The following is a 12,964-nucleotide window of genomic DNA, read 5'->3' as shown; positions in this document are numbered from 1 at the left end:
CCAGAAGGAAATCCACTGATATCCTCTACTCCAGAGGCAGTGGGCTCAAGATGAACCTCTCCTCCAGAAGGAAGTTCACCAAGGTCCTCTACTCCAGAGGCAGTGGGCTCGAGATGGATCTCTCCTCCAGAAGGAAGTCCACCGAGGTCCTCTACTCCAGAGGCAGTGGGCTCTAGATGAACCTCTCCTCCAGAAGGAAGTCCACCGAGGTCCTCTACTCCAGAAGCAGTGGGCTCTGGGCCCTCGCTTCCAGAGGGCAGCCAGCCAACTGCAGGAGTCGTGGACCACCTAATTCTATCTTCATCCCCTGAGGCCAGTCCACTGCCCACATGCAAGCCTGAGCCCACTGCAGAGATGAGACCACTGGAGTCAAGGTCTCCAGAGGGCAGTCCACTTACACTTCCCTCTGAGGGCTGCCCCCTGAAGTCCAGGTGTCCTGAAACTTCTCCACTGCCTGTGAAGTCACCGCTGACTTCAGGCACCCCCGATGGCTCCCCAGAGCTTGGCAGCTCCGTCTCGATGGGCACTGGGGCTGAAAGTGTGGATGGCTCCTCCGAGGGGGATGGCTTCTCTGAGGCTGAGGGCACTTCCGTGGCCCAGGGGCCTTCTGTGCTCTCCTCTGTTGCTGCACTTGTGGGAGGCCACGTAGGAGGAATCCCTGGAAGAAAGGAAGACGGAAGAGAGGTGTGGGATTAGAAACTGCTCCATTTGAAGCTCAAGCAGAGAAGCTGAACTCTACTCCTTCCAAAGCGAAACTTTTCTCTCAAGACCTCAGAGACACGTTCAAGCATTTTCTAACGGAACCCTCCTTCTGGAAGAGAGCACCCTGGGAAGGGATAGAGGGAGTGGGGAGGCCTGCAAACTTCCCGCCACCCTCAGGCTGCACTTTCTGAGACTAGAGTCTAGAGGGGGCGCCATTCACACAACCCATGGGATGTGGGGGCCTGGCTACCCCTGAGGGCAGTCTTGGTCACCTTTCAAGTACTCCACATCAACTCTCATTTATCTAAACCCACGGTTTCCAAAGTGTGGTCCCTGGACCAGCTGCACCAGCATCTCCTGGGAGCTTGATAGAAAAGCGAATTCTCACACTCAGGTGAGCATCAGCATCGCTGGGAGGGCTTGTGAAAACACAGCATGCTGGGCTCACCCCACAGTCCCTGATTCAGTGGGGCTTGGGTAGGATTTGAGAATTTGCTTTTCTTTCTTTCTTTCTTTTTTTTTTTGGTGAGGAAGATTTGCCCTGAGCTAACATCTGTGCCAATCTTCCTCTATTTTATATGTGGCATGCCATCACAGCCTGGCTGATGTGTGGAGGAGGTCTGTGCCCAGGATCCAAACCTGCGAACCTCGGCCACTGAAGCAGACCATGCGTAACTTTAACCACTTGGTCATGGGGCCGGCCTTCCAACCCTCTCTTATTTTTTTTATGATGAGTCCCATGGGACATATCCCCAGGGAGTGTGACAATTATTCATCTAACCCGTTTCCTGTGGGCCAGGAAGGGCCAGGCGGTGCTGTTTGCAAAAATATACCAACATTTTCTATTCTGAAAACCTATTACAGAGGATTTGGAAAACAGAGAGAAAAAGAAAACTCCATTATTTAAAATAATTATGGTTACATTATTTTCTTTCCATCTTGTCTCCTTTGGCATTTAAAAAATAACCTAGCTGGAACTGTACCTTGTGTGGACTTTTGGGCTGATTTTCCCAGGTGGAGAAGCCAGGCGCAGAGGCTGCCGGACCCCTCTGGGCAGGCCCACAGTTTACCCTTGCTTGGAGGAGAATCCTGGCAGGGTGGGCAGCTCAGTATGGCGGTGGGGGCATGCAAGAGGATTTTTAGGTGGGAAACACCCAGGGATGGCCACTTACAGTCAGGATACAACATTTCTCCTTTAAACAAATTTAGGTTTCTTTTTTAAAGCAAGTCAATTTAAAGAAAAAGACGTAGAGTTAACAACAGTACAGATGGTTCCCAGATATGGTCGAAATCAGCAAGATGGTTGGAAGCTGAAGCTTGGAGAACATTTCTCTGGGCCCCTGAGCCCCTTCCCATGGATAACTCCCACCCGTGGCTGCCAGAGTCTTCTGCCAAGCTACCCACTCATGCCAAAGAGGACTCAGCTATTCCTGTCCTGGAGAAGGGCGAGGAAAGGGCCATGGGCAGGAGTGGCTTCTTGGTGAGGTCTCTGGGCCAGAAGCCCACCGGCTCCACCCACGCACACCCACCTCCTGGCATGGAAGGGGCCAGGCGTTGCACTGCCAGCACCCAGAGGAGCGCCCAGTTCAGCGAATTGTCCATGCACTGGACGGGTGACTGGGGGAATTACTGAGAAGCTCTGACGCACCCTTTTCTTCAAATACACACGCCCCTGGGTGAGCTGACCCTACTAGGCACGCACACGTGACTGCACACTGCTTTAATTCAGACTGATCCAAACTGGGCGATGTTCAAATTGTTCCAAGAAAGAAAGGCCCTGTGGTCAGATTCTTTGGGGACAGAATACCTCCCCCGCTCTGCATTACAGTGCACGTTAACATATCCAAAGCTCTGAGAAGGTCTGCAGCCAGGAAACCTATTGATCTTTCTGTACTTCAGCGTTTCCCAAACGTTATGGCCACAAAACCCTTTTCCCAACAGGGTTGGCAGGCTGCTGCTTTCATCCTATCTATCAAGTCCCGTCTGATCTGACCATGACAGCTGGAGCTCAGGAAGCTCTGGCTGGGCAGGCTGGCCCCAGAAGAGGGACAGGAAAGGAGGAGAAAGGCCAGGGGACGGGTCACAGTCAGACTTCAACAATGACCGCTCCTGGCCCTTCCTTCGATTGAGGATCCTCCTACAGGGAGATTTTAAAGGATGATGGGGCCGGGGTGAGAATGCAGGGGGACAGAGTCATGGCCCTCTCATTGGCACAGGATGGGCAATGGGGTGTGCAGGCAGGAGAAATAAAGGAAAGGGGACAGTGAATGAGGAGGGAGGGAAGGAGAATGTTTCCGAACAAGACCACCCGTGCCCTTTCTCTCACGCACGGGAGGTCCTAGAGGCCCGCCCAGGGGGCTGAAGTCGCCCGCAGCAGCATGCCCAGGTAGTGTCAGGGCTGAGGAAGCACAGCTAGGGGGAGAAGCCATGCCCAGGACACACCCCGGGCGGACAGGGGTGTGTGGCCTCAGGACACGCCCCAGCGCACAAGCCATACGAACCTGGCAGTGGGGATGCAGCCAGTGGCGTGTAGGCTGGTTCCCATTCTGTCTGGTTTTCCGGCTCAACGGTGAAGGCTGGAATTGCTGTCGTCTCCTCCCCTAAGGGGACAGCAGCCACGCCAGGCGCCACTTGGGTCACGAGCCAGTCCTCCACGCCTGAGGGCAGTGTGGGCGTGCCAGCCTCCTCTTCTCCTGGAGACGGCGCCACTGAGACACCTGAAGGGGATGTAGGTGGTGAAGGTTCCTCCTTACCAGTGACCCACCCAAGGCTGGCCCTTCTCGAGGAGAGCTAGGGGACTCTGAGGTGGGCCAGGCCTGTGCAAAAGCCTTGCTGGGCCTCGAGCTCCTCCCTACACCCCCGTCCCCATCCAGGAAGACAGCTCTTGGCCTCCTCAATTTATAAGAGCCGTTTGCATCAGCTACACAATATCGATTTGCGCACTCCAGCAGCACTTTATTTCAGGTGGTCTGGGGCACTGCTTCTGCAGAATCCGTCACACCTGCCAGGGCTTGTTTAAAGGCATTACATATGTAAGATCATTTTATCTCACAACAGCCTTAGGAGCTAGACACCATTATGGCATTTACAGATGGGGAAGCTAAGGCACAGAGTTAAGTGACTTGCCCAGGGTCAGTGGCTTATAAGTGGCAGATCTAGTCTTTGAATCCAAGTATCTGATGTCAGATGCCACGCTCTCAGCTGCTGCGTGAGGCTGCCTTTCCTGGGGACAGAAGTTATGTTCCAAGTGTGTCGGGACCAAAAGCAGGAAGGTTCTGTTTAGATCCCGTGAAGCCACCCCAGCACTGGAAGGGGTAAGGCAGGATTCACCGACTGGGGGTACCTGTTGTGGTTCAGGGGAACCGGCAGGCGGCTTGGTCGGGAAGGAAGCTGAACTTGTCTGCATTTATAGAAAAGGCTGGGATCACGTGGGGTCGGGTGGGGGGTGCATGACCGAGAATTCACTGGGAGGCTGACTGGCGTGGCTTCTGCCGCTCTGGGCAGATGCTGCAGGGGCCTCATCAAATCCCCAGGCGGGGCTGGGGATTGGCCTTCCTGAGGCTGGCGGAGGGGGGCTGCACTTTCTTTGAACTGGATTTTAAACCGTGACCCTGGCAATCTGGGAAACCTGGGGATGCTGAGGGTTTATTCAATATTAACTTTATTTTGGAATAACTACAGCTTCACCGGAAGTTACAAAGACCAGTCAGTTTTGATGTATAATATGTACATCGGGACACAAGCTGTTACTACAATCTATGTCCTGGTCAGCGCACCCGACCCGCGGACCCTGTGAGAACTCATCCAATCAGAGCCCAGCAATGTCTTGGCCACTCCCTGGCCACGCCCACTGAGTTGTCCGATGATGATGTCACTCTCAGAACTCTCACCCGTAATGATGGTGATACGGCTGCAGTGGGTCCCCCAGCATGGGCCAATCAAAAGCATGAATTTCTGGGGCTTAGTGAAGAATAGACTAATCTGACTGAACTCATCGCAAAAATATTTAGAAGCAGGAGGACATCTGACAAGGGCATACACACTGAAACAGTACGTGTCATTTATTTATAATAATAAAGCTAACATTTATTGAGTCCATTTACTATGTCCCAGGCACTATGCCCAGTGTTTTATATGCACCCTGTCAGGTAATCCTTACAGCAACTCTTTGAGGTAGGAGCTATTATCATTGTTTTATAGATGAATTGGAGGAACAGAGAGGTTAAGTGACTTGCCGAGGGTCACACAGTCCTGAAGCAGCAGAACCATAATTAAAACTCAGGACTGCCTGATTTTAGAGCCCCAAGTTCCTACTCACCTCTCTCTACTTGTCTCTGGGGAACTTTAGAAGGACGGAGTTGCCTTGGGGTCAAAGCTTAAGGTCATGCTAGCTCCAGAGCTGCCCCTGCCCCACAGGGGCTGACTTTTTTCTCCTTTCTCTGATGGATGGGGAGAGTGGACAGAGGCCAGAAGGGGTGAGCCCATGGGAGTCACCCCCAGGCAGAAGTGGGGGCTGGAGGACAGGTAAGGACGCGTACCTCGGAAGCAGAAGGCGTGGTGCCGGGACAGTGGGTCCGGGAGGCCTGTCTGGTTGGGGTAGAGGTAGACGGTCCTCACGCCTGGCTTGTCCCCACCACAGGCGGGTCGTGGGGTGACGATGGGGTAGCGCAGGCTGCCGTCTGCCAGCCAGCCGGCGTAGCACTTGTCCAGGCCGCGGCTCCAGGCAGCATAGAGCTGGCCCGTGGTGGCCAGGGTGGCGTTGTGGGACCCACAGAACTCCAGGGCTTCCCGGAAGGTGAACTGCTCCAGGCGTGTGGCGAAGAACACCTCCCCTGGGGACAGAGGCAGGTGGCACGTGTGACCCCTTGGGCCCAGGGCTAGAGCAGCCTCTGCTCACGCAAGGGCGGGGCAGCTGGGCTGAGATGAGCTGGGGACTCTGCAGGGAAACGACAGCCGCTCCTTTCCCCAGTCCACAGGCAGCCTTGGGCACCCCTCCCCTGGCCAAGAGAGGCCCTCCCTCCCCAGCCACCCTCCCATCCCCTGCCGCCCCCCACCCCACCCCATCTTGTGAACCGGTAGGGGCGGGGCCTATCTGATTTGGGGAAAGGAAGTTCACGCTTCCTGAACACCTACTCGTGCCAGGCACTTTTCACACCTATCTCATGGAATACTCAACAAGGCCTCTGATAGGAGCATAGATCAGCCCCAATCTAAGATGAGGAAGCTGAGGCCTGGAGAGTTGAAGTGACTTGCCCATGTCCTGAAACAAGTGGGCAGAAATGCTGAAATCTTTCCAGAACAGCAGCATTTCCAAAATTGGATTCAGTGGAATTGTAATCTGGTGATTTTAATTGACGTTAAAAGAAATGAAATAAAACAAAATAAAGGGTCTGTGGTTAAAGAAGCTGGGCCAGCCTTGGTTAAGCAGAGTTAGAGGTCTTCTTCCTGCAGGACTTCTCAGAGTCTGACTTGTTCATGGGCACTGGGACTCTCCACGAGGCAGATATGTATATAACACTTATTTATAATAAGTAAATAAATTGATTTATTTATCTACAGAACTTTTTTTTTTTTTTTTTTTTTTTGGTGAGGAAGATTAGCCCTGAGCTAACGTCTGTGCCAGCCTTCCTGTATTTTGTATGTGGGATACCACCACAGCATGGCTGATGTGTGGAGTAGGTCTGTGCCCGGGATTCCAACCCACGAACCTGGGGCCCCCAAGCGGAGCGTGAACTTAACCATTAGACCACCGGGCCAGCCCCAGAACTCATTGTTTTTTTGAAGGAGCCAGCACTCCCCTGCAATGCTGGGAGAATCCACACGGACCATCTGGGAGGGAGAGAAAGGGCTTGACCTGAGGGGGTGGGTGCATCCTCTTTCTGAAGCAGGGTCCTTTCCCCTGGGGAAGGCTGGGTGGGACCGGGGCTGGGGTGAAGGTAATGCCCTCTCCTCGTTGTGTCCCCCCATCAGCCCCCTGCCTGTCTGGGGCCCCAAATGTGAGAACAGGGCCTGTACCCTCGAGCCTGTCCACGTAGCAGTAGACATCATAGGTTTCCGATGAGGGGCGCACGCCGTAGGTCCTGACCCCCGGGCTGCTGTCCATGTCGCCCACACATGGGGTCCGGGGGCTCACAATGGGGTATCTGCAAAGGAGGGTGAGAGGGGCAGAATGAGGGCCTGTTCTGGGGGAGGGAGGATGCAGCCCAGGGTTAGGCTGGCAGGACACGCTGGAACTCGGGCAGGGCCTGCCTTCCGTGTCCAGTGGAACTCAAACCAGGAGTCCAACCCTTGTGCAGCAAGGCCCCTGAGCAGCTGGGGGAAGGGTCTGGGGCCCCGAGGATTTCTGGCTTCAGATGAGAGTCTGCTATGTGGAAGGGCACTGGCTGAAGCTGGAGGGGACCAGGGGCTTCATGAGGGGATCTCCCCCTCTGTCTCTTGGCGGGAAATGACCAAAGACTTAATGTCCCCAGGGCTCTTCTCCACCCTTGCAGAATGCACCTTGGTTCTGGGGAGAAATGCAGGGAGTGGCCGCAGCGTCAACAGTGACTGAATTAACCCACAGGGCAGCGGGTGCCCACGCTGTGCCGGTGCCGGGCCAGGTGGTGGCTCCCCAAGCCTGACTCTTGAGACTGGGCTTGGGCGGGGAGAGGAGATGGCTCGCCCTTCACCTGACGGTCTGGTCACTCAGCCAGCCGGCGTCACACTGCTCGTAGCCCGCTTCGTAGGCGGCCTGGAGCTGCTCGGGCGAGGTGATGACCGCCCCTGTCTGCAGGCAGGCCTGCTGTGCCTCCTCGAAGGTCAGAGAGTATCGGTCGGAGCCCGGGCGGTAGTGGAACACGACACCTGGGTTGGGGGGAGAGGGCGAGAAGGAGAGACGGGGCAGGCTCAGGGCACGGACCGGTGCCACTATGCCGGTGCCCACGGCGCCTGCTTCTCAAGGCTTCTCAGCAATGGTGTGCGCCATGGGACCTTGAGGAATGACCTCTGTTCATTCCCTCTTTCCTTTCCTACTTCCGATCCCATTTCCAGCCAAGCGGTTTCCCTCTGCTTGTTCAAACTGCTCCTGAACTCCATCTTCCTGAGAAAGCCTTCTAGGACTCTTCTGCCCTGGGTGTCCCCAGCCCTCCTTTCTGGGCTCCTCACTCCTAGGATGCTCATTTGTCCCATTACTCTTTAAAACAAATGCATTTTTTCTTATTGTAAAAAGAATAAGCATTCATTGCAGAATATTTGGAAAATACAGAAAAGGATAAGGAAGAAATCAAACAATTACCGGCATTTCTTCCACCTGGCCCACGGTCCAGGGTTCAGGGGGTGAGTGGTCCTCCTGAAAGTGGCTGCAAGCATTTGTGTGGGTGTGCACTTGGCACATTGTGTGTGCATGTGCTGGGCATTTGTGTGGGTGTGCACTGGGCATACTGTGTGAGTGTGCACAGGGCATAGTGTATGGGTGTGCATGGGGCATACTGTATGAGTGTGCACAGGGCATAGTGTGTGTGTGTGTGGGGCACAGTGTGTGGATGTGTACTGGGCATACGGTGGGTGTGCACTGGTCATTTGTGTGGGTGTGCATGGGGCATACTGTGTGGGTGTGCGTGGGGCACAGTGTGGATGCGCAGTGGGCATACTGTGTGGGTGTGTGCTGGGCATAGTGTATGGGTGTGCACAGGGCATAGTGTGTGGGTGTGCACGGAGCATACTGTGTGGGTGTGCACTGGGCATACTGTGTGGGTGTGCACTGGTCATTTGTGTGGGTGTGCACTGGGCATACTGTGTGGGTGTGCACCCCGCATTTGTCTCGGTGTGCACAGGGCATATTTCTGGGGAGTGGGCTCGTAGTTCCTGCCAGACTCTCCAGGGGCTGGAACCTCGCGGCAGAGCCCTGTCCTCGAGACCCTCCTGCTCTGCCTCCCTCTCTGCGTTCAGCTGGATGCACGGTAGTTTTTGACACGTCCCTGGGTGACTGGCGGGTTTATGTCACAGCTGTGAATCTGCAGTCTGAGTCTGTCTCACGTTCTTTGTCCTGTCCTGTGTCAGAGGCTCACCTGCCCATTGGCACCTTTCCATGTGGTGGCCAGTGGGGCTCTCTCCAGCCCTGGGACCCCGCCATCCTTGGGGTTACCCCAAAACTCCTCCTTCCTGACATATTTATATTCATCTGGGCAATTCAGGCTGAAATCCCACTTGGTGGCTGGAAAGGGCTGGCCTTTCCAGAATAGGACACATTTTATGGCCATAGTATGGACATGTTTATTAGGACATGTTTGTGGCCTAAATGGTTTCTGTCACAACTACCATGTTAGCTCTAAATTTGCCACAGACAACACGTTAACAAACGGGCGTGGCTTTGTTCCAATCAAACTTTGTGGACATTGAAATGTGAATTTCATATAATTTTCACATGTCACAGAATATTATTCTTCTTTTGACTCCCCCCTCCAACTATTTGAAAATGTAAAACCATTCTTAGTTCATGGGCCATATAAAAAACAGGGGGCCAGCTAGCTTGGGCTTGTGGGCCATCCTTTGCCGAGCCCTGTCCTGAAGGTCAGACCGTGAGAGGCCTCAGGGGCCACCCAGTGCGGTAGTTTCAAGTGGCTCTATCTTGCAGAGGTCCTGATGGGGCAAGGACAGGGAGAGCCCTGGTTCTGCACGCCGTGTCACCTAGATCCACACCCAGTGTGGCATCTTGACCTGCTTGATATGTACACGGGTTTCCAGCATGACTCCATTAGAAGGAAATGCTTTGTGGCAAAGGAGCAGGAATGTCACTGGTCTGGTGTGTCTCCCTTGTTTTACAAATGAGGACAAAGGTTTGTTCCAGGTCCCAAGTCCCAGGTCCCAGGTATAGACCCCCAGGCCAAGTTCCTTCCACTTCCCCTGCCCCGCATGCAGCCCCCTTTGGGCCGGGCACTTACCCCCTGGCAATCGTGGCTGCCCAGGGACCTCAGGAGCTGTGGTCACCTGTACCACAAGGTCCTCGCTGGTGAAAGCTGTGATGGGGCCCAGGCCGGGTGTGGACTCCTCCGGAACGCCCCAGGGTCTGGTGGCCGCTCCAGTCTCGTTCTCTGCCTCAGGGAAGGCGGTGGTCCCCACGCCAGGGACAGACGTGAAGGGCTCCCCAGGCTCCAGGATGGTGGGGGAGACGCCAAAGATGGGTTTCACTGTGAGGATCACATTGCCTCGAGCTTCACCCTCAGTGATGTTTTGTGGCAGTGGCATCTCCACATCCGGCCAGGTCACCGTCTGGATGGTGATGTCCTCCTCGCCACTCACAGCGAAGAAGTTTTCTGGGATGTCCACAAAGTCTTCACCTGGGGCAGGGGGCAAAGGTAAACTTTAGCGGCTCAGCCCGGGGCTGGCTTGAGGGGGACGAGCATCGGATCTACTTTCTCTCCTGCTGGGGAAGGACAGCACCGTGCTGGGCCCACGCTGGGGTCCTCAGCTATTTGAATATTCATCACAGGAGTCCCCACAGTTTCCAGATGGCAAAAGAGCGCAAAGTCATCATAGCACAAGACGTCGGCCAATCGGCTCACTGCTTACAAAACCAGTTCCTGCTGGTCAACTCCAGCTGCCTCCTCACCTGTCTTCTGAGCACCTTGTTGACCATCTGATGTTGTAAGTAGCCAACAGGACAAAGAAAATCAGTTACAAAGTGAAACTGAAACATTCTTGTCAAAGACGCAGGAGCTCATGAAATTGATGGAGGTGACAAGGGAGAGCTGTCTGCCCCAGTCATGAATGAATGAGGGTCGGGTAGAACCAAGCCAGTGACTAACCAGGAAAGAAAATCCATGAGGGTGTCACTACTTCAGAAATGATGGTTAGAATATTGAAAGATTAAGAGAGGCCCTGGGGGAAATCCTAATCATTTTCGCAAAAATAACCTCTTCACGTAAGACCAGGCTGTGAGAGTTAAACACGAAATGAGCTAGATCATTGTGCTATCGCCAATTTTGTTATAAAATATATGCAATTCCGTATTAGTCATTGTTTTTTTCCTCCAAGAATTGGCACTTTATTGTAATTAAAACCTAGATTGTGTAAAATATAAGATAAAAATCTTATTTTAAAAAAATTTTAGTCTAATTTTTCAAAATAAAGTGCCCGTCAAAACTTTCCCCTCACTCTTCAATAACTAGCCCTCCTTCTAAGGTCATCCCATTGAAAAGGGCAGATCACAGCGCCCTTCTGTGGGAGCATGGTCTTAGGTCAGGCGCCTGCCATCTTCCATGTGGTATCACCATCTTCCCATTAGACAGATGAGGAAACTGAGGCTCAGGGCCTGGACCTTCCCATGGTTGCACAGTAGCAGGTGGCAGGGCTGGGATCCAAACCCGAGAAAACACACACTCTAAAGCTCATGGTTTTAACTCTGTTCTAGGCGAATGAGATAGGCCCGGACACGCTGCAGCCTCAGCAACACTATGATAGCTCTTCTAGGAAGCAGTGAAAATGGCTGGGTGCTGACATGAGGTTCAGGTATCCGGTGGACCCTGATAAAAACAGCCCCCTATTCCATGATCTCGTCCTCTGGGCCCCAATTTTGGTGTTGTGACGCCCTCCCGCCTCCAGCCCCAGCCCCACCTGTGTAGCAGATGGCGTCGTAGCGCGATGAGGGGTCGGGGTAGCCAGTCTGGTTGGCGTGCAGGTAGACGGTCCTCACGCCCAGGAGGTTGCCCCCGCAGTTGGGCCGGGCCTTGGAGATGGGGTAGCGCACGCTGCGGTCGGCCAGCCAGCCGGCGCTGCACATGTCCATGCCGCTCTGCCAGGCCAGGTAGAGCTGGCCGGTGGTGGCCAGCCGGGCGCCCAGGCGCCGGCACTCGTTGGCTGCCTCCTGGAAGGTGAACTTCTCCGGAGACGTTGCGTAAAAGACCTCACCTGTGAAGGACAAAGCAGGCGGCGGGGTGAGGCTCTCCCCTCACCTCCCTGCCCTGCATCCCCAGGGAGATCCACGCGGTTCCTCCAGGTCTTGAGCACCCTCAACTCGGTTTGGCCTCTAAATTCTCAAAGCCCGGGTCCCACACATCCATATCTCCCATCCTGCCCTCCACTTCCCGTGGGCTTTTGGGCGGCATCAGTTTCCTAAAACAGGAGGACCCAAAATGGCAAGGAGGCAGGAAAGTGTAGGGCAAATGTGAGTCCCAGGCCGAAACTCCACCTCCTCAGCGGCATCTCGGCCCCGCCGTTTGCTGTGGATCTTCAGCCACTGGGGCATCTTTCCTACGGATCAAGCATTGCCCACTCAATTGATCCTTTTAAAAAATTCAAACTCTGATGGGAAAGGCGGGCATCAGACTTTGACCCCTCAGAGCAGTGGTTCACAAACTGGGGGCTCTAGGCCCTGAAGTGTCCACGAGGGCATTAGTGGGGCTTTTGAGTTCTTGCTACCATTTCCAAAAACCTACAAGTTTGTGTGGGGTGGAGGTGGGGTCGTGGGCATCCGCTCCTGGGGATAGTCCTGGCAGTCCCCGCTCAGGGGCAGCTCTGGTTGGCTGCTGTATGGGTCTTTGGTTAGCCAAAAACAGGAACCCACATGCCTGTTACTTAATACACTGGTTTGGGCGCTGGGGTGAGAGTGACGAAGGCGGGCTCTGGTGGTGAGAAAGCTGGGGGCTGTCCTGCCTCAGTATGAGCCAGGCTGTCAGCTCTTCTCCCCCAGCCTGGGGGAAGCTGTGAGCTTGAGGGTTTGGGGGTGGTGGGCAGAGGTGGCAGAATCTGGACAGCCGAAAGGGGCGAATGGGTACAGATGGGAGAAGGGGAGTCATCCACATGCCTGGGTAGCTTGGGCAGCTCTGACTGCGACCAAAATGAGCGCCCTTACAAACCAGGACTCCAGGTTCCTTCCTGCTGCCCCTGGGGCTCTCCAGGACCAGCCCATGGGGGACCGCCAAGGAAGGGCTAGGGGCTGGCAACAGGGAAGCAAAGAGAGGGTTGGGGGGCGGCCAGCCAGCTCTCCTGGGAACTACTTTTGTGACGGGTCCACCCTGGAGTGGCCTGGGGTGTCCTTTGTGGGGGTGACAAGACCGGGCTGGGCACTGATGGTGCAGTGGACCTTGGGACAGTGATGGGCTGGTCAGAGCAGCGGGGGTCCTGGCTGGAGGGGCAGTCCCAGGTGAGAGACCAGCAACAAGCCCTCTTGGGCCCGGTGGTGACACCAGACAGTCTGCAGGTGCCTGGGGCCGCTGAAGCCTTCTCCAAAATGGAAAGAGAGGGGCCAGACCTGTGGGCGCCTTCCACCCCCCACACTGCCCGCCCC

The 12,964-nt window shown here is 54.8% G+C and overlaps 1 protein-coding gene across 1 annotated transcript in view; it reads right to left on the bottom strand.

Moving 5' to 3' along the window:
- The window catches only part of ACAN (aggrecan), a 63,614-nt gene that overhangs the window by 18,176 nt on the left and 32,474 nt on the right, over positions 1 to 12,964 (bottom strand). The window contains exons 6-12 of the mRNA XM_046652777.1: positions 11,293 to 11,586; positions 9,621 to 10,016; positions 7,371 to 7,545; positions 6,718 to 6,845; positions 5,241 to 5,534; positions 3,204 to 3,419; positions 8 to 658 (exon numbers count right to left, since the gene is read on the bottom strand). Of these exons, the coding sequence (XP_046508733.1) occupies positions 8 to 658; positions 3,204 to 3,419; positions 5,241 to 5,534; positions 6,718 to 6,845; positions 7,371 to 7,545; positions 9,621 to 10,016; positions 11,293 to 11,586 (2,154 nt within the window). The remainder of the gene's footprint in view (positions 1 to 7; positions 659 to 3,203; positions 3,420 to 5,240; positions 5,535 to 6,717; positions 6,846 to 7,370; positions 7,546 to 9,620; positions 10,017 to 11,292; positions 11,587 to 12,964) is intronic.

Source organism: Equus quagga, chromosome 2, assembly GCF_021613505.1.
Source record: "Equus quagga isolate Etosha38 chromosome 2, UCLA_HA_Equagga_1.0, whole genome shotgun sequence".
Taxonomy (NCBI): Eukaryota; Metazoa; Chordata; class Mammalia; order Perissodactyla; family Equidae; genus Equus; species Equus quagga.
Note: the sequence above shows the minus strand (reverse complement) of the source record. Positions and strands in the feature narration are given on the sequence as shown.